The 22661-nt window shown below is 37.9% G+C and overlaps 1 protein-coding gene across 45 annotated transcripts in view; it reads left to right on the top strand.

The window, feature by feature from the left end:
- The window catches only part of Nrxn3 (neurexin 3), a 1566538-nt gene that overhangs the window by 780798 nt on the left and 763079 nt on the right, over positions 1 to 22661 (top strand). For all 45 annotated transcript variants that reach the window (XR_009593039.1, XR_009593040.1, XM_060387963.1 and 42 more), the window contains one exon: positions 2568 to 2687. Coding sequence is in view for 43 of the 45 variants with exons in the window: in XM_060387963.1 (XP_060243946.1) it covers positions 2568 to 2687 (120 nt within the window). In the remaining 2 variants the exon portion in view is untranslated. The remainder of the gene's footprint in view (positions 1 to 2567; positions 2688 to 22661) is intronic.

The following is a 22661-nucleotide window of genomic DNA, read 5'->3' on the forward strand; positions in this document are numbered from 1 at the left end:
GTCATCGATTGCGTGGTGCAAGCAACAGTTTCGATGAATTTGGAAATGATCTGTAATTCTTTTCTCTGTTTGATTCCCAACAAACTTTTAATAGATGTGAAAGACTTACTTCTGCTCCCTTTGCAGACTGAAGTCTCACTTTCTCACTCAGGGTTTAAAAGTATGAGACAAAGGAAAATTATGGTTTGAGTAGGTCATATGAGTTTGTCACAATTTGAAACACTTTCTCTGAATGCATGTAGTCTTAGTGCAAAAAGGACCAACCCAAAGCACAACATGTGACTTCTAAACAGCATGCAGCAAACAGCCGTTTGATAACAAATAATTAAAAACAAAGACATGAAAAAACTGGGAAATGATAGAAGTAGAAGATGGTATAATGCATAATAAAACACTAACTCGAACATTATCACACGCAGAAATTATTGCTGCAGATAGTAAGTCACTAAGAAGGGCAATAATTCTGCTCTAGATATTAGAGAATGTTTGCTCTGGGGGGTGGCATGCAGGCTAGTCCTTAAAAATGTTTAAAATATGGCAGAAGAGAGGAGGAGAATGGCTTTTCTCTAGACTCAGTAACCATGCAAAGAATTACAGTGTTTTCTCAAAGTTTTTGCCTTTGAAGGGAAAGCCTTCCATGTGTTTCCGATTCTTGAGCACAGTTGAATTACTAGTCCATTGTCTGCTGAGAGCTGTTTGACTGGGGAGCCCTGTGGATTTCTCAGACACTTTTATCCTTTGAAAGAAGCTGTCCTGATTTGCCATTGTTAATGAAACTTGCAGGACACAATGCTCCAGTTTAAGACCCACTGAGAACATGACCATGTACCTCCTTTCATCCCTACATGGGGCAACCATATGACAAATAGGAGCTGCAGAACCCCAGCAGTGCTGCTGTTCCCCCAGTGTTAGTAATTGACTTGAACTTTCTTATGTCATATCCTAATAGCTTTGTCTCATGAGTGACCGTTCTGTACTGCTTCCACCCTTCATGAATAAATAAAAAATGTCCTGCCACCCAGAAGGTGAACCCTCCTTAGTCCTTTATCTCTCTTGAACATACACCCTTAAAATCCAAAATGCTTACATTTATATTCCGTGCCTGTGTGATGCTTAGCTTGGAAAATGCAAAATATATAGTAATTACAATAAATACATTTTCTTTGCTCTGTCAACCAATGCTTTTATGCATTGGTTCATGACTAATACATTTGTTGAACCAAACAGCCCATCTCATTTGCTGAGGATATTGGGGAATCTTGACTTATCCTGAATTTTACACTCTTTCTTATTAGCTCAGATATTACTATGTATATTTACCCCAAGGCTAAAGTATAAGTTAGGGATGAAAAGAAAGTGGTTGAAGATTGGTTCCAGGCTAACCAAAAAGAATGATCTTAATGGCAGTTTGTAGGAATGAGATTGCAAACTGATATGATTTTTTAACTCCCATCTGGAAAAAGAAAAATTCCTAGAATGCCTTGCAAGCAGATATACTCGCTTATAAATTATGTACATGTACCATTATATTTACATATAATTAGGTAAAGACATATAAAAGAAATATAGTAATGCAAGACAGTTAGCCCAGCATTTTAATACTTTCTCCTTACATCAAAACAATTCTCCTGCATCTTCTGGTGTAGAAATACCCCAGGGAAGGACACACCCTATCCTGTATATTAAATCTTTAAGTAACAGCATGTGTGCTGACTCTCAAATTGGAATTGCATTGGAATTTCTGAAGGTTGTGAAGATGGATTTATGACTTCTTCAAAGTTTCTAGTTCAGCAGGTTAATAGAGGGACCCAAGAATTTGCAATTCCACCAATACTCAGATGACTGCTCTACAGAGCACAGTCTGGGAATCTTTGGTGAAGTGAAGAGGTCGTCTCAATGTTAGTCTCTCTAACGTAGGCATTAGCATCCTTGAAGAAATGTGGGACCTTGGGTAGACTGGTTTAGTGCTTTTAATCTACTGATTGGAGCTTATCATTATTACCTATTCAAGCTGCTGGAGGAGTTAACAGAAATTACATAAATTGCTTAACACCTATAGGATTGAGCACATTTGAGCTGATTTTCCCTCCTCCTTCTCTCTACTTACCATCATTCTAGCATCATAAAATGGACTTGGGGACTTTTAGTTTGGGGATAAAACATTGCACATTATTTCATTAGAATTATGAGAATAGATTTTGTTTTTTACTTTAGCATTATTCAGCAACAAATCCCTACTCCAAATGAGGTGTCTTCCAGTTGAATGATAGAACATACAGCTTTTATGTTAAGTCTACCTAAAGGAGAACATGTGTTCAGCCCTCTCCCTTTTCTGTGTAATCATTGATAATTTGTGGCTAAATAAGTATTTACTTCTGTCTTACTTTGTATACACTGAACTGCATGTGACTGAGTTGATATTTTTGATGGTTGTGTTTTTGAATGTTTGGGGCATGGGAGTGGTAGATGTAGGTGATGTCTTAGGTCTTTGTCCGTTAATTTTTAATGTTTTCTCTCTTTCTCTTTCTCTTTCTCATCCCACACCCTCCACTTCTGTGCATTACCAGGACCCAGCACAACCTGTCAAGAGGATTCATGTGCCAACCAGGGGGTTTGCATGCAGCAGTGGGAAGGCTTCACTTGTGACTGCTCCATGACGTCATATTCCGGAAACCAGTGCAATGATCGTGAGTGCACACTTTTCCTACTGGGGATATTCTCAAGTAGCTCAGAGAAATCAAAAGGGGAAGTGCAGAAAACATTGTACATATACGTGTACTTTCTAATTTGCAAGTATGACACGCATGTGCGCATGCACACACGCACACACGGTTTATTTATTGGAGTTCATGTTGAGAGAGTGCCTATGTTTACTATTTTGTCCATCAGTGCTGCAGCAGGTACATCGATGGACTTAGTTCTAAGAAAGGACTGGTTTCATGGAGATGACCCAGTGCTGCCACTGAAGATGTTTCAGTGTCATGAGAATCTATAACTTGTCACTCCACCTCTTTCTCAGGGCATTTTTATAACAATAGCCATTTTCAAGATAAGCCAAATGCTTGAGACTTGTCAAAAGAACCAGACTTAGATGGCCCCTCCGATTATCTGATTATTTTCTAAACACAGAATTCATGGTAGATTTGAACATCACAATCTAAACTCATTGGAATGTTTGGTTGAAGCATGAGTACATGAGGCTACTGGATTGAAGAATGCAGCCATATTGAGGAGTACCCACAAGGGAGACCATTATAATAATTATATATATATATAATGTATTCCATTATATCTGCTTAATTTTGCTTGATTTCTTATTTATCAAATTTTACCATGTGTGCAGGCATCTCTTGCAGTTTCCATTTCAGTTTTCCGAGAAGCTGTGTGATCTACATGATATTCCTTTGTCTTTGGTATGTTAAAGGGGAACAAATGAGTACCTGGCAATCTAACATGTGATAGGATGTCTGCAGAAGGACTTAGCATCAATTGCTTTTGCTGAGTACTTCAGTGTTACTGAGAATCTGGTTTCCGTACTTATGATATGGAAACTTATGATATTCTACTCTGAAACAGGCAGTTATAGGCCAATTCAGGGTACTTGGGGCAGGGGTGGGGATGTGCTACCTGCTTTTTCTTTTCCCTTCAATTTGTCTGTGGAAGACTCACTAGAACCCGTTTGTTCCCTTTCGGTGGTGGCTTAATGCCTCCTTATCCTCATACGCTTATTCCCATTGCACATACATCCAACAGCAGGTAGAAAAAAAATATGGTAAGGAAGAGGATGCACACAGAAAAGGAAATAAGGTAAGTTCCTCTAATGCTCATCAGTGTGCACAGCCTTCGGAAGGTATGTATGGATTTTTCGCTCATCGATTTGTTGTTCTTCGTCACATAGGTCAAGTGTTTTCTGGTAAAGATTAACCAAGGCTCTTCCCACGTCTCTACGATTTGCTTCTGCTTTTCCCCAGAGATTAGTGTTCACTCTTAACTTGGCCAATTTGTTGGTATGAAATGAAGTAGTTGGGCTGGGATTGGTTGGGCTGGTCATCCCTTTTTGTGACACTACTTTCAAAGCATGAATACTTGGAGCATTTCAAATGTTATATTGTCAACAACTTCCTTGAATTTTTTGTTCATAGAAAGAAAGAAAAACCACTTATACATTCTATTTGCTGTGTTTCCTTTGGGAGAGCGTACAAGCGCTTCTGTTATTGAGTGGTGATATGTAAATGATGCACATAGCATCTTCATTGCTGACTAAGATAAGTACATAGAAGTAAGACATATTGGATAAGACTATGAAGTTTGGATATAACTTTTAACAAAACTCAAGCAAATATGTTAAAATACAGGATTGACTAAAAGTATTACATTGCATACTCCTCCATCCAAAGATTGCCATTTAAATTATTTGTAGGACCTTCTCTTTTGGAATTAGCATCAAAGCCAGTTTGCTCTACTTTTAACCAGCCTTCCCACTCCCATAAAACATTTTTTTCTATATTGAGTTTGGCTCTTAGATTTCTAATTTGCTATCTCATCACATAAATACCTTTAAAATGAACCTTATTGTCTGTTATTTTGTGCCCTTCTTTATGTTAATAAGTTCATGAAACTTAGTCTATATAAAGAGTAGAGTGTTATATTTCATCGTCACTGGAAGTGTTCAACAGGCTCATGCATAGCATATATAAAGCTGTGGCTTTATTAGTATAAAAATATAAAAGATATGATATAAAAGAAGGGACAAAATAAGTTTACAAGAAAGGAATATAGGAGAAGGATAAAGAATACAGAGAAAAGCTGGAATTGGCTCATATGTATAAGAGCAAAGGGTCTCCTAATTATTAATTGCTTTGGTAACCTGCATCCGACCAGCAGCCTGTCCTTAACCAAAATAATACAAATGTTCATGACATTGCAAATGAAATACCACCAATAATTGTAAAGGGAGTACTTTATACAATAGCCTTTCTATCTATCTATCTATCTATCTATCTATCTATCTATCTATCTATCTATCTATCATCTATCTATTCATCCATTTATCTTTCTATTATCTATTATATAACTATCTTCTCCCTATATCTATCTCTATCCATTTATCATCTCTCTATGATCTGTCATCTGCCAACAATCTATTTTTATCTGTCATCTGTATATCTTTCATTTATCTATCTATTGTGTCTATCTACAGAGTGATTTACCTATCACTGTATATCATCTATCTTCTATGTTTCTACTGTCTCTGTCTATCTATCTACTATTTATCTATGTATCTATCATCTATCCATTTATCCATCTGTCTATTTATTTACCTAAAATAAATTAAATTTCTTATGTTATTATGATGCCATGTGAATTGGCTGAAGATAAAATCCAATGGAAAAAAGCATTTGATGAAGGGGGAATTTGAATCTGATCTGTCATTTTCCATGAGCCATGGTGGAACAGATTAATCCTTAATTTAGGGAAAGGAAAACATGTCAATTTATTATTGCACATCCAAGAATAACAACTTGATCAACAGGAAAATGGCTAGGTTTCATAGTTTCTAAAATAGATATTTAGCTGATAATATTTAAGTGGCTTTTAAATTTCTAAAGAAGAGTATATATGGCAGGGTCTTGGGTCATTTATTCTGACATTGATTCTCACACTCACACTAATGAACTCTGAATATTTATCAAAGCTGTTCTGGCTTTACAATTTTGAGATTCTGTCAAATAGATATTGCTTCCACAGATAACACGTATATTTAAAACGTAAATCCCTGGTTTGATAGAGCAAGCCTTGGTGGCTTTCACCTTATTCCATTATCCTTTGCGGCTTTGTGTATGGTGGGTTGATGAGTGTGGTGGCGTGAATATCAAGTCACAAAGATGTGATCATTCTCAAAGTGTGACACATCTTCAGGGCGGGTTACTGTGTATAAGAATGACTCCCTCACGTGGGATAGAAAAGGAACGGCATGATTAGAAACTCAAGTATAATTGATTTACTAACAGTCACACGCAGTTTAAGATATGAACTTCCACTGCTTTATGTAAAGGTAAAATCATGAGGAGTTCCTTCTCTGAAGTTGGCCTTGGGGACTGTTTTGATACTATCAGAAGCAATTTTGAGTTAATGAGGGATTTATGGAAAGATACAGACATTCGCTATGTGACATTCTCTGAAGACAATCTTTAGCTCCCCCGAAAATGTCAAAAGAAAAGGCTCACTGCTCAGTAAGTCACTACCGTTTGAGGCCCAGTAATAACCCTTGTGTTTGGGGATATACTTATAAAACAATACAAGAAATGAAACTTAGTAACATTCTCTTTTTAATATAACATTTTTTATTTTTACTAGTTTTTGAGAATTTAACACATGCATACACTCCCAACTGCTTCCTCTAACTCTTCCAAGGTAGGACATCCCAATTCCTTCTAACTTTGCTCCATATTTAATTCATATTCAGTTTGTCTAGCTTGTGCTGCCCATGTACTTATCTATAGATCAAATGTGGGTTTATCCACTAGTGTATGATTGACATTTTAGGGGGCCCACCCTTACAGAGAACAGATCCTCTTTCCCCTAGAAGGCATCAGCTGTCAATAGTTTCCCAGTTAGGGATGGGTACTTATCAGACTACCCCTCCTCTCCATGCTTACATACAATGGTTCTTATAGGAACTCTTTAAAAAGTATATTGCACTTTCTTTAGTATTTTAAGCCAGGGAGCCTGGGAAATTCTAGCATGCTGCCATCATTATATTGTCAGGAGAATAAAAATTATTTTACCATATTGCATGACAGTGCTACTCCCATTGGAAACTTGTTGACTTTTTCTCTCCTCCACATTGCACACAATCATCTCTTCTCTATGTAGCTAGATAAATTGTCATTTCTAGAAACATCATGAAAACATCTGTTTCAAACATCTCTCCTTTACTGTGTTCTTAACCGCTGACCATGTTTGCAATTCCAACTTGATGTTGCAGACAGTTCTCAGCTCTCCTTGTTACTTTTGTGCTCTAGAGATGACACCCAAGACAACCCAGGCATAGAGCACACATTGGTTGCCTGGCCTTAGGAATGAGGCATTTATATTGACTTTGTGGGATGAGAAGAAGGGAATTAATGTGGGGCCTCAGGTACCCTCAGCAGACAGCTCTCCTGGGCTGCACTGCTAACTGTACATTGCAGGCTACTTGGTGGAGAAATTGCTGGCTTCACACTGGCATGTGATAATAGATGTTCTTTGAGTTCAACAAATCAATAGTGAGCAGCTGTGGATCGTGCAGATAGTGGAGTATGAAGCACCTTTTCAGACAGTTTTCTGCAGGAGTGGCTGTTAAGCTGTGCTGCTAGCAATTGATTGGCCTTTTGCTTTTTATTTATTGTGTTGGACTATTTATTTTTTAATGTAGGTTGGCGTATTGATTAAAACTGTTTAAAAAAAAAAAACAGTTCCCAAGTAGGTTATGGGAAAAACAGCAGTATCTACATTATTTAGTACACAAACAAGTGGGTAGGTATATGTATATTAATTTAGTCTCTACACTTGATACATACATAAGAATACATCATAATCTTACAGTACATACATGTGTTTGGTTATATGCCTCCTTGTCTCTGTGTTCTCATTCTGTCTGTTCAGCCTATAAGCCTTATTTGAGTTTACTTGTAAGACAATTTCTTATTGTCCAGAATATTCTTCATCTTTTATAAATCATCCAGAAATTTCCTATTCACAGACATGGTCATGAATAATACATGGCAGTCTCATGGGGAAGATACATGTAAAACTACTTCAATAGAAAACAAACAAACAAACCTGAGCGCTTTGAGGTCAGGAGTCAAAGTAGAGTAAAGACAATTGTGTGGGGTTAAAACTCCATAAAGAAGTGCAGTTACTGTTAGGGATATTTCTATTGAAAAATGAGCCTAAAAATATGTAAGTGTCTGGTTGGCAAATGTGGTGCAGATAAGAAGAGCTGCAAAGGAAAAGCAGCATTCCATCCAAATAGGAGCACAAGCCTCTCACCATTTGCAGTGGACACTTTCTTCTTAGTCTCTTTTCAAAGCAGTGTATTGTTAAGGTCACACATCTTTAAATTGCATTCTTTGGCTCATTTGATTGCTGTTGCATATTAGGTACTTTAAAAATATAAATGACATTACTATATTTCTTAATCACTTTTATTAGAATCCACATTATAGTTCTTGATGAAGAATCCCATTTCCCCTTTAATCTATTACTATGTCTTGGATCTGGAGGACCTGAATCTTGACTAATGTCATTGAATCACTGATGAGCATTGATCTTGGCAATTTATTTGTAATAAGCTAAATTTTGAAGAGGTCAATTTGTATCTTTAACTTATTATAAAAGGTACACAATCATTAACTAATTTGCTTTAGAATAAAACCGACTTAGATGCCATGACTGTCTCTTAACACAGTGAAATTCAATTGTGCATTTAGCTTCCTGAACCACTAGTTTAAATAGGAAAATGAAAGTAATTAAAGGCATGGTGGTAGTTGCATTATTACACTAAGAAGATATTTGACATTGGCTAAGTCTTTATCATATTCTTAAGACTACACTGGGACTTTGATGAAGATGTCCTAGTATCCTAAGTCTCTAAGAAATAGGGCATTATTTCTTTACATCAACAGGGAAAAAACTGAAGTAAGTCATAGAGAGCAGCTGAATGAATTCTTGATTCCAGCTCTGTTTGATATAAAAGATCATATTCTCATCATCTTTCATTTTATGTAGTCATTATCAGAAATAATAAAAGCCGAGAATGTGCATTATTAGGCAAAGATGCTGAATTCCAAGTGAACATGTCTCCATGTTCAACAAAATTATGTAACATGGAGTGTCTCTTTATTGTAGTTTTATTGTCTTCTGAAATTCTGAACCCCTTAAGAACTTCTGACTTAACATTCAGATGAGGCATCTGGAATTAGAATTTCTTAACTTATTATGGGATAACAAGAGTTCTCTGTGTCCACAGCTACTTATACTCGCAGTCTCTAGATCAGATAATGTACATGTTACCTTACTACACTTGTGTGTGTGCGTTGTATGTGTCTGAATATGTTCATGGAAGAGGTGCATGTACATATGTGTATGCATCCACATGGAATCCAGTGCCTGCTGTATGTATCGCTCTATTTTTCCCCACCTTTCAGGGTCTGAGACAGATCTTTTTCACTGAACCTGGAGCTCACGCCTTCCGCTAGATTGGCTGGCGATCAACTTCAATGGAACCTTCTGTCTCTGCTTCCCCAAAGCTAGGATTTCACGGACGTGCCACCACGTCTGGATTTTTACATGGATATTGGTGATCTGAATTCAGGTCTTCATGTTTTCACAACTGCTTTACCAACTGAGCCATCTCCTCAGCCCCCCTTACCTAAATCATGCTGATATGGATTGGGAAGGTCTGATTTATTTATATCCTGTCTCTCACTATCTGTGCTACCTTAGAAAAGTTAATTTCTGTATGGTTTTAAGAAGCAGGTGTTTTTCAGGCCATACCTTACAAGACTGATAAGTTGTGTCATATCTGAAGTGTGAGACATGGCACATGTAATAGCACCCACAGAACTATCAACTCTATTCTCCAAAATCATTTTCCAAAAGTTAAAAGCACAACTCACATAAAAATAATTGTTATAAAGTTAAATACAATGATTGTGCAAAAATAGAATGAATGTGTATCAAGCTTGTGTAACTTCTAAACAAAGGGAAACAACATGATGAAAGTGTAAACAACAAATTGGCAAGTGAATGTTTGAGGAATTATTTATTTATAGGCCTTCAAAACCATAAGGATACAAACTTAAGAGATGTAATAATGATCAAGGTCCAGAGGCTCTTCAAAAAATTCTTAACCTTTGGTGTCTGTTTTTTGCTGAATATATCTATATCTATCTATCTATCTATCTATCTATCTATCTATCTATCTACTGAACAGAAATTAGCAGGAAATCTCACAGAATCTGATCCCCAAATAATTAAGAATAAACACTGGTGTTAGATGCTACTACATCTTCTTATGGATGTAGAGCCTCCTTGTGTAGGTCTTTTAAGTAGTGTCCTAAAGGACTTTAAAGGCATGTAGCTATTTCTCTTGTCTTTTTTATAATTTTATAAATTTTATGACCAAGACTGCTTTTTACTGTGGATTAATGTTTAAATCCTTTTTTGTTTGAATACCTCTTTCTTACTCTATATTGTACTTTTAACCGCTTCAGCATGTGTCAATCATTGTGCTTAGTTCAGTCTGTTTTTTCACTTTAACCTTTTAACAGCCCTAGAACGTAGGTGATCCAGCTAGTTAAAAGAAAGAGCAAGATGTGTGGAGTCAAGCGATTTGCTCAAAGTGAAGAATCTTTTAGGTGGAAGGAAAAAAATTTCAAGTTCTATTTACCTTTAAGTATTGGGGTCTTACCTAACAATGTCTTCTGGACTTGTCAAAGGAAGTCTCCTCAGGAAGACACCTTGGAATGCATAGGGCTTTAGACTCACAGTGGCTACCCTGATTAACTACTTTTGTAAATATCATTTAAATTGTATTTCTAGGACTACATTGTTATTTAGGGAAGGGATTCATATAGGTATAATTTGTATGTGGATATATGTATGTATATTTACTTTATTGGTTTTAAATGAAGACGTCATTAAGACTGATTTTTTTCAGGTACCAAATGATTTCCATTCTGCACATTCAGTAGCCATGGGATATGACCACATAAGGGATATCAAGAGAGAAGTCAGAAAGTCTTAGAGGAAGCACTAGGAATCATAAGGATAAGATCTGAAACATAAGCCAGATCCAAGAGAGAGCCATGCTTGAGGAGACAGCCACAAAGGCAGTGTAAAAGGACATATCCTTGAATCTGTTATTTATTCGTGTTCCCAAAGACCTTAAGATCTTAAGGTTCAGGGAATTCAGAGAATGCCAAGTCAGCCCAAAATCCTCTTAGATCAAGGACATAAGAGTAGACATTCTCAAGAATAGTTCCATGGACAAGGGTTTCTGACTTCATTTTGTTGTCCGTGACAATCATTTTTGCTTATAGTTTACGTGGTATCAGGGGACTTGGAGTGTCCTCCATGTAAGATGACACAGCTGATCCTCACACACATGCAGTATTCGATTCAGCAGGAGGCAGGGTTGCTTTTACTTTCTGTGTCCTGGAGCCTTCTCTGGATATGAGTGGAGACTAAGGCAAAACATTCTTGTTATAGAGTCCAACTGACAGTTGCATCCATGGCTTAAGGAGAGATTCCCTTCACGATCCGGGGTCTTACATTTCGGCAGGGGTTGTCATGAGTTGTTGGAATATGTGGCCTCAGTAATTTCATTTCTGTCATCTCCAAGCCTGATGATATGTATACATTTTTATTGCTTATATTCAATTATAGCCCATTCATTTCTGGTATACTTGGCTAAGTTACTTACTGACAGTGATGGCAATAATCAGCTGAAAGCCTGTTGGTTTACAGAAGATAATTTTTATATTGCTTTGTTAGTCTCACGTGTATTCTTTTTCAGTAGAGACTCATGTTTTCTTCATTTATTTTCACATCTAAAGGTTTAAAAAGATGTAAACTACTTTGTCTTCTCCTACAAAATAGAGCTAAAATATATATCATTTCATTCCATTCTTTCATTTGTTCTCCTGTATCCTTTTTTTAAAAATAGTAAAGCCTTTTTTTTTTTTGATAGAGATAAAGTTTGTATTCAGCAAAATGCATGGCTCATTCATGTATAATAGCAACATCCACACCCTGAGGTGGAACCAACACTTCAGTAATGTAGGAAGTCTCCTCTTTGCAAAGATTTTCTTTATACCTCTTTTAGTTAATTAACCTCATTCTGCCCCAAAGCTTTCAGTCTTTGACTTGGTAGCAGCATACATTTTTCACCTATTCCTATTCTGAGTTAGTGTAACTTGAAACATGCAATCTTTCTGTGTGATCTTTCCTTCAGAGTCCCTCCTAACTCTTAGCAATGTCTCATCTATAGGAGTCAGCTAGACTCCATCTTGAGTTCCTATCTCTGCTCTAGTGCATAGTAATTTTCTCAGAAAGTAAGCTGGGAGCAAACCTGGGGCTTAATTTCTTTCACTTTTCTTTTTGGCAAACAAGTTTAGTCTGATGTCCAGAGGCTCACAGCATATTATTTTTCCTGTTGTCTTTCCCCCGGTTTCATTGAGTCAATTGTTGAGATCGAAGCTGTTGTTTCATTTAGTTGCAAGTAGATGCTAACCTTTTTTTTTCATTCTGCCTTGCTTTATCTTTGTATGGTGAGATTGGAACAAAGCAGAAGTTGGGTAGGGGAATTTAACTTGCAATATGGTGTGCTTTAAGTCACAAAATCTCAGTAAAATTTCAAGCTCTGCATCAGCATCAGCGGGTGGTGTGGCATGACCTGAGATCCAATTGATTTTTCTTTCTTTTTTTTTTTTTTTTTTTTTTTTTTTTGGAAAAGACTCTAATCCCAGTTATCAGCCTTCTGATATCAAAGAAGCCTCTGCAGCTGAAGAAAATCTTCTAAGAAGCTCCACAGAGCTAGTTAAATTCTGGCAAATGTATTTCTATCCAGTGTTTCACCACCTGAGTTTCTGTTCTGAGGTCCCTATAAGCTTTTTTCCTCCAACCCTCCCATATCACTTGATTAGAATCAGAGTAAGGGACTGTCTCTGACATGAACTGAGTGGCTGGCTCTCTGATCACCTTCCCCGGGTGGTGGTGGGGGCAGCCTTATCAGGCCACAGAGGGAGACAATGCAGAGTCCTGATGAGATCTGCTAGGCTAGGGTCAGATGGAAGGGGTAGAGGACCTCCCCTATCAGTAGACTAAGGAAGGGGCATAGGGGAAAGGAGGAAGAGAGGGCGTCATTGGGAGGGAGGGGCTACAGCTGAAATACAAAGTGAATAAATTGTAATCAATTTTTAAAAGAGAAAAAAAAAAAACAAAAAATAATCAGTGGTTACAAGGATGGATTTGGCTCAAGTAACTAGTCATTCTTACTCTTTGTTTTATTTAAATTATGTATTTTTTCTTCTTTGTGTTTATCCTATGGGTCTTTGACACCTGATTTATGTCACCTTGCCAAATGAGATTATGAAATGTTTTCAAACAAAGAATTCAAATACATCAGCAAAGTGGATATGCTGCAGTTCCAGTGTTTCAGCCATTCATTTCTCTCAATTTGATCTCCAGGTTTGAGTCCATACACAGTACCTTCTGCAAGTTTACAAAAGAAGAGATGTTGAATTGGCAGAACCTGTTAGTATCAATTACATTTTTTTCTTTACTAATGAGGTTGGACAAGTAAACTCTTAAAAGCCTGGAAAATATAAATTTTATAAAGCAATATTAAAAAATAAACCACATAGTTTTCATCAGTTTGACCTTAGTTAGAATGTAGTGTCAAGCACATAATAGATACTCAAAAGCATTTATTGACTGAATGTTTGAGCCTTGCATATTTCCATAGTTTGGGTCGTGCAAAGGTCCTAGTGTTCTTTTTATGAAATGAACAATGTCTCCACCAGAACTGACTATGTTCTCTCCAGAAAGAGGGCATTTAGGCATGCAGGAGTCATAAGGAGGATCTCAATATGTAATTTTCTTCCTCAGACAAAAAAAAATGGAAATGTCAAGATGTTTTCATATTTTCTCCTTGTTCTCCTTCCCTTTCACAGAAAAACCTTTCAGTTTTTAAGTCTTTTTATCCAGACGCATTTATATACAAGTGAAATGGTTTTATGGGATAGTGGTTAAAGGGACAGTGCTCTCATGGTTCCAAATCTTTTCTTTTCTTTCTTTCTGTGACACACACTGACTTTTATTTTCTATGATGAGATTTATTCTGGTAGTCTAGTCCTCTGGAGGGCCACTAAGACAGTAGAACACTTCTATCTGAACAGCCCAGGCTTCTCCTGAGTTTTACATTGAGCAAACAAAGATGATACAATTTAAGAAGTTAGATACTCTGTAGGCTGCAAAACACTGAGCATAAAGGCTCGTTGATTCTTGCTCACATTGGCTATAAAAATGTTATGTCTTCACAGAACAATCCATCCAAACCTAGCAAGCCCTTTGTACCAACACTCAGGATCCTGGGTAGGAAACGAAAGCATCTGACTACAAGGCACCCTTTCCTGACAGTCCCCAGCATGCTCTTTGGATTCAGTCCTCAGTGAAATGTAAATTTTTAATTTTTCCAGGTATTTGAACATGAGAAAAGTCAGGTATTCGTTTATATCATTAAAAATAAGGACTTAGAAAATATACATATTATCAATAATTACAAACTTCCTCTACAATGTTTTTCATCTGGTTTTTCTCATAAAACTTCTCTATCCTTCGCTTCTGAGTTTTCCTGATGCATATATGAACTTCAGATTGCATTGCAGACAATTTGGAAGAGCTGTACTTCTATAACTGCTAGTGTGTGCCACATACAAGGTATCTCCCTGCCTTTAAGGATGTTTGGCAGGAAGCCTTATCCCATCCAGATTTTTGATATGTAAGGTATAATTTTATCTCTGACAAAGGATTTAGGCAGGGAGATGTCAACTGGAATTTCTCTATGCTTAAGCATAAGTCTTTATTCATCCCTGCTGACCTACAATTCCCAATTGGCCCTTCTATGCTGCCACTCAAGCATATCATTGAATTCACTCTCACATCAACTCCTTGTTTTGTGGGGGTGCTGCAGAAGGGGAGCCCTGACAAAAAGACTCAATTCATGCAGAATTCGAGGAATAGAATTGTGTATGAAGATTATACTGAAACAGGTGAGATTAGCCAAATAAACTTTTAGTGTTGTTAGAAGCTTCATTCCAGTTCCCACAAAGAGCCCCACATATTTTCAACATCTAACTTATTTAATTTGAATTTTGGATTAATTTAGCATATTTCCTTATTATCTAACACTTAATGAACAATAAACACAGCTATAACCAAGTTTCGCAGCTATTTCTCAGTGTGGGGTAACAGTTTGCATTTAGTTATATTTGGTTTCCTAGGTAATCTGTGATTACAGCTATATTTTCTAAAGCTGCATCTCTTGTCGCATAGAATGTTTTAATGGGGGATTCTTCGTTCCTATGGCAAGGCAGGACATAGACTGCTACCTTGAAGCGATGATATAGTGAAAAGCAACTGGCTAATAAAGGATGCTTTAGGATGATTTCCCCTGCTGCTTCCTTTTGTTGGCCTCCATGTTTTTATTTCGGAAACCCACCCTACTTAACAGTTTCAGATAAATCATCGCCAACTGCCAATTATGAGTTTATATTCATTCCTTTGTTCAACAATAGCTAAAGGCCTCCCTTTGAATGAAGGGCAAACTCTACACTTAACTTCCAAGGACTTCTATGATCTGCTTAAAAAAAGTCTGACTCCCAAATCTCATACCTTTTAATATTAATGGCTGCTCTGTCTTCCTCAGTGTCTCCATCTATGCTCTGTGGGCATTAGACTCCTTCCCCTCACTGCTTCAGTCTGTCCCCTCCTCTTAACCACAAGTACTCTGCTCAAGTCTCCCTTATTTCATTGAATCCTCTCTTACTTCTTGAATCCACATTGCTCTCTTTTCCCATACCTACTGCATTTGTATTCATAAGTCAGGAGCAGTCAGGCTGAGCCTCCAAAGGGGGATTTGGGTGGATATGAGAGTAAAAAGAGGGGGCTTAAACCCTGCCTTCTTTCTTTCCTAAAGCATGGCCTTTGGCAGGTTACAAGCCCATGGTATGTGTTTCTACCACGTGGACACATTTGGGAATAACAGATGAAAATCAGAGTCTGATTTATGAGCGTGACTTTGCAAGAACCCAGGCAAGCAGTCTGTTACCATGATCCTCGGAGGCTCACTCTTTCTACCAAGCACTGTCTAATATTTTTTTCTAACGTTGACTTCTCTGTGGCATTGTGTGATTAGCAGGGTTACTGGGACTAGGTTATTGAAGTAGCACTGGTATTTGTAAATTCTAGTCTGAAATTGAGGCACACCCCCAATGATGGTCACTTTCTCAATAGGTTTTGAAGAACCTTACTCTCTTTTTCGACAACTGTTTTAAGTGACTCAAAACCTGTACAGTCTTATAAGCACATCCTGAGGGATTCTAGCCCTTCACTTACCTCATATATGATTACTGGTCCTCACATAGAATGTAGACTTTTTACTGATTGTTCAGTGTTTTGCTCTCAGTCCCTTGTAAGACTGAGGTGACAAGAATCACAGTCCTTGCTGACTGTTATTGACAGACCTTACCACAATTTTAGTCCTGCAGATATTAACTTGTTAATAAAACCACCCTTTTAAAGTTGTGAAATGTCACCCAGGTTAGCTTCCACAGTGAATATTGCAGATGATAATTTCAGAGTCACTTCTCCCAGACCTGAAGGCCAGGTAAGGCCAGACCACGTTTAATGCTCATCCACTTTACTTTTGAACACGAGGTCAGGAAGCAAAAGACCACAGCCAACTGCTCTATTCACAGTAAAAATTATGCACAGAAACGGAAACAAAACAAAACAAAAATCAGAAAAACAGAACTGTGGGGTTTCTGGATTATTATCTCCATGTCCTAATGTGCAAATTGTTGTCTGCCATGAGAAGATGGCTGCTTGTTGATCTCCAGTGGAGTTTGACTGAACAGCAAGCCTTGTCTTTAGGGACACTGTCACCTCCCTGTTATCCAGAAGGTCTCTCCGTAATGGGCTCAGTTGGGAACCCTAGGGATTAGACCAAAAACTTTTATCACGGTGATTTTGATAATCAGTTCCAATGAGTAGAAGGCTGTTATCTCTTTAGAGCCTATGAAATTGATAGGATCTGAGGAAAGAAAATATGATTGTGATTGCTTAAAATGAGGTACTGGTGTAGAGGGAATGTGAAGGAGAAATATCAGCCATGTTAAGAACTGGCAATTCTAAGAATAACAGTATAATGTAACGATAATGTCTAGTTTGTCCTAAGAACCTGAGAATTTATTTATAATACGTAGATGATGAAGATTTAAGATCACTATAGAGTGTCTTCATATGGGAAGGATTTTTCTTTTTCTGCTGAGTTTAGTAATTGGAAGGAAGTATAATTTATTTACTTCTGAGCCTTTGTAGAGTAGATACTTAGCATTTGTTTCTAGTGACAAATATTTGATGCCAAATTAGATGTATGCTGCAAATGACTAAATGATCTGCCTCATGTGGAATCTCGGTTCATTTATGAAATTCCATTTTCTTACTGTGAATGAAGATTCACAGTATAAACTCAACATCTGTGCCTTAATTAAGAATCATATAGTGCATGCTAATATATCATTTTCTGGCCATCTTTGACGGAGAATCTTTTTCTATATCTTTTATTGTTGGACTTAGAACATGATTCTACAACCAATTCTTCAGTAATATTTGTTCTTCAGAATTCCCTATCTTTGATGGTATGTTCTTGAAACTGCTATATCAGTACTTACTGATCTTTAGGATATAAATTACATTTTAGAGTTGAGTCAGTGGAATACTAAGCTTGCCTAGCATGCACAGGACTCAGATTACAAGCATCTCTTTCTTTCTCTGTCTCTTTGTCTCTCACTTTCTCTTTATTTCTCCCTCATTTTTTTCCCTTCTCTCCCTCCCTTTCTGAATAATAAATTAAAAATGCTCCTAACAGACTACACATTTTTCTTCCTACAATTCTTCCATCCTTTGAACTATCCTGATTGATTTTATCTGTCATATTTTTTCCTTGTTTTCTGATCTGCCAATTTCTTTAAATACTTGACCCCCTAGTAAAGAGAATTTTCCTTTCTGGTATGACTTCCTACATTCTCTTCTCTATGCTCCTGTAGGCATGATGACACAACCTTCTATTCCTAATTGTCTTGAAGATATTGTTTGCCTCCGTATGCTATTTGCAGTTCCTAGTCAGTAATGGGAAAGACATTTTCATAACATTCAGTAACCTCTGTCTTAAGACCTGTTATCCTATACCCAAATTCAAGTCAGCCCCTCTTACTGATTTGCCATCTCCTGCCTCATGGCCAAGAGTGTAATGAATTTACCACTTTGTCCCACTGCAAATCCTTATTCTTTTAATGCCTTGAATATGTTCCTTTTTGTACCTATCCCAGCTTTTCCTCTAAATTCTGTCCTGGTTTTCTCCTGTTCAACAATAGTCCTGTTCTCTATTCTTCTATTCTCTGCTTATCATTTACCCAGCAGGTGTTATCTAAAGTGAGCCCTTTTTCATATTTCTTTCTGTCAAAATGTAGCTTTATATTTGAACACCCCACATCTTTACAGCACAGCAATTAAGACTCTCTAGGACTTTTCTCTCACATAATGTTTCATTCTACATCTTCTAGCACTTGCTGTCACACATCTGAACACCTAGAAGAAACATAGCTTTTCTAAATGTGCCACAAGCTCCGTAGATTTTGGACCCACCCTCTTCCTTTTGGCATCTGTGATATTCAGTGGGCCTTGAACTAACGGGCGTGAGTGTAGTGTTTACTAGTTTGCTTTTATCATTTGGATCAGAACTATGTGATTATTTCATTTATAAGTTGCTTTAGTATAGTGTCAGTCATCAAAGCGTTGGCTTCCTTGCTCTTTCATTTCAATGAAATCTCTCTCTGCGCGGTACCTATCACAAATGCTTAACAATTATTTTAGCTGTGTGTACTCAATTCCATGGGGTAGGTAAAACTGCTTCTTTGTCCTTGTGTTGCTGATACTTCAGATAGAATCTAGCAAAATGTGAACGTTAATACAGTTCTGGCAAATATATGCAATATATCTGAAACTTTGAATGTGAGGGTTAGTTTGGTTACTGTAACATAGCTATGATAAAAGGTTTGAGATGTTCAACTTAAAAATAGTAAATGATGGGTGTGCTAATCCTAAGGCAAGTTGATATGCTGGGGCAGGTTGGTGGAGGTGAGGGGATCCCCTTTTCTGAGTAGTAGGGAAGGAAGGGTAGGGGAAAGAGTGAGGGAGGGCGGGACCAGGAGGAAAGGAGGGAGGGGCTACAAGAAATAAATAAATAAGTAGTAAAAAAAGGAAAATAATAAATACTCATTTTGCCTCACAATTTCAGAGGGTTTGGTTAATGGTCAATTGTCTGTGAAGCTTTGATGGCATAATTCACAGTGCAGAACATATGGTATAGAAGAATGATCTTCAAACTTTTGGGGTGACAGATCAGATAACCTGATATTTGATATAATACAAATATCAGATATTTACATTATGGTTCACAGTAGCACAATTATAGTTAGGATGAAGCAATGAAATAATTTTTATGGTTGGGGTCACTGCAATGACAGTAATGAATACAGTATTAAAGGGTTAAACTGTATTAAAGGGTTGCAGGACAACTGGTATAAAAGACATGTTCGCTTCATGGTAGCCAAGAAACACTGAAAAAAGAGATGGGCCTAAGATCCCAATATCACTTCCAAGGCCATAGCCCCTGTGATCAAATGCCCTTCTCTGAAGTCCCACCATTCACTGCTTCCAAATAGAGCTACAGGCAGACTACCAAGACTTCAATACATGGAACTTCAGGGGACATCCAAGATCTGAACTGTAATAATGATAATAATTAGAGATTATTTTGGAAGTATATAAGGCATTGATATAGCTGAAATAATGATCCATGATAGACACAAAATCATTAATTTATTATGCTTATTCATTATTTCTACTTGTTTTTTTAATTTTTTTACTTTCTTATATTTATTATTATCATTATTATTTTTTTTTTCAATGCAGTTTATTCAGGAACCTTGAACAATCCTCGGACCCTGGGGAAAGCCAGCCCACAGCTTAAATAGCCTCTGGGTAGCCAACCCAGGCGTGCCACGTGGGCAATGCAGATAGGTCCACATACATGGAAGCAAGCCAGATCCTCGGCCTTAGCCAAATGTGAAGTTGTTCGTGACAGAGAGCACTCACCATGGGGAAGGTGGAAGGCGGAAACCAGCTCCATCTTTCAGGCATAGCATTCCGCAGCTCTCTACAGTTCCCCCTTTTTGTTTTAGACGCATCAGGCAAGAGTAGAGGTCTGATCTCTGATATTAGAAATAAATTGGGACTTTGTACTGATGTTCATTTAGGTGTCATCCACCCAAAGAGCATCAGACCCGTCTGATACCTTTTTCTCAGAGGCGGGACCTGGGGCATCAACCCGCATGCAATCAGACATGCTCTTCTCTGGGTCGAAAGCGGCTGACCCTGAGTGCAGTGCTTAGCCTCGCATCCTGAGCGTAACATTTTAGCTTTTTATGGTATCCAACCATGCTTGGGGAGAATGTCCTGCTTCAATGGCTGTAAAGGCCTGAATGATCATGGCTGCATCACACTGTTTGAGACTCTAATCTTGCATATATACCACAGGCAAACCAAGGAGACCAACACCAGAAGGCCTGCTAACGCTCCCATGCCCGCCCATTCCTTCAGATGATTCATGGCTGCAGCAATCCATGTTGATAATCCTGTGGCTAGCCAAGTAATTGTGGTAATGATACTTGCTTTTTTGCCCAATGCTGGAATGCTAGTAAATTTAGGTATGCCCTGGTTACTCGCATGCCTCATTGGGTGCCTGTGCCCATTGATGCCCCTCACGCTATGACTCTCTTCAGACAGAAAAGGGATCTTGGAACTACAGCCACCATTGTTACTACCATCTCATTGGCGGCTGTTGGAGCTACCACCAGGGCATTAGCCATGAGTCATACTGGGCAGACTGCTCAGACCCTGAATAATCATTTAGCCAATGTAGCTCATGCCTTAGTTGTACATAAAGGAATTAATGCTCAACTAAAAGGAAGCTTGATGGTGTTCAATCAGAGGATTGACCTCTTGCAGGAGCAAATTGATACCCTATGGCAAATCGCTCAACCTGGCTGTCAATGAAAGTATGCTGGACTTTGTGTCACTAGCATACAACATGAGAATTTTTCCTGTGCTGCAAATTTGTCTAAACAATTGTCGAGCTATATTTTAGGTAATTGGACTGGAGAATTCGATACTACGATGGAGCAGCTGAGAGTGGCCATTGTCACAGTAAATTCTATTATCATTATTATTATTTACAGTTTATTCCCATTGTGTCCCAATTGTAGCCCTCTCCCTCATCTCCTCCTATTCCTATCCTCCCTCCCTCTTCTTCCATCTCTGTTCCCTAGTCCACTGATAGGTTAAGTCCTCCTTCTATATTGTCTGACCTTAGCCTATCAGGTCCCATCATGACTGCCTAGATCCTTTTCCTCTGTGGGCTGGTTAGGTCAGCCCATCAGAGAGAAGTGATCAAGGAGCAGGCAACAGAGTTCATGTCAAAGACTGTCTCCTCCCCTTTCTAGGGAACCAACATGGAAATTGAGTTGCCTATGGGCTACATCTGAGCAGGGGCTCTAGGTCCCCTCTATGCATTGTTTTTGGTTGATGCATCAATCTTTGCAATCACTCTGGGCTCTGCCTTTTTCCTTTTGTTGGTCTTCTTGTGTGGCTCCTGTCCCCTCTGGGTCCCTTTGAGATATCCCAGAAGCAGAGAGGTACCCATGGTATCTACTCACTTATAAGTGGATATTAGCCATATTATATAGAATAAATATACTAAAATCTACAGACCTAAAGAAGCTAAACAACAAGGAAGACCCTAGGGAAGATGCTTATGCTCATTCAGATGGAAAAACAGGATAGACATGAGAAGTAGTGGAAGACAGGAAACAGGACTGGAGCCTACCACAGATATCCTATCAACATTTTCTGGATAGAATTAGTTATATAGAATTATGTCCTTTTAGCTGTCATTCTACACTTTTTAGGACAGATAGGAAGGATCAGAAGGAACAGGTTTCTCTTATGTAAGGAGTGGCATATTAAAGGGAAATCTGAGTACTTAGAGGAAAAAGGGAGTTAGGAGAAAATCCTACAGTAAAAATTACAATGCAGTATCTAAAGTTTGTGGTAAACATTTTAATCCTTGTTCTCAATTGTTCAAATAAATTTTTCTTTAAAATGACTTTATATTTAAGTATTCCCTCTACCATTTAAAAGTCAAATCTATATCAACTTAGCCCACACAAACCAGGGTAATGTGGTTATGTGTATAATGGTAACTGTATGTACCATTTTATAGACGTGAGGTCCAGTGTATGCATTTCTTATTTTGTTTTTATGTCTGATGTGCTGTGCTCAAGCTCAGTGTTATGCAGAAGTAAGACAGTGAACAAGAGAGAATGGTGGGAAAAGCCAGAGACGGCTTATGGAATAGAACATTTAATTGAAGTCAAGCAAGGATGAAATAGAGCAAGTGGTGCCCTGTTAGTGAGATACAGATGGGTCTGGAGGCACAAGGTTTCAGAGGAAAGGAATTGCCTTACCCTTGTCTTATGTGGTTGTGTTAAAATTCCTCCACAAAAGAAACTTAAGGAAGAAAGGATTTATTCGTCTCTCCATTCCAGGTTACAGTCCTTCACTGTTGGGGAATTACGGCCGCAAGAACTTGAAGCAGGTAGTCATCAACAGTCAAGAGCAGAGAGCAATAAATTGATGCATGCATTCTAATGATTGCGTCCTTCCCTTCACTTTTACACATGCCAAGATTCTCCTTATAGGGAATGGGGTTA

This window comes from Meriones unguiculatus, chromosome 7 (assembly GCF_030254825.1).
Source record: "Meriones unguiculatus strain TT.TT164.6M chromosome 7, Bangor_MerUng_6.1, whole genome shotgun sequence".
Classification (NCBI taxonomy): domain Eukaryota; kingdom Metazoa; phylum Chordata; class Mammalia; order Rodentia; family Muridae; genus Meriones; species Meriones unguiculatus.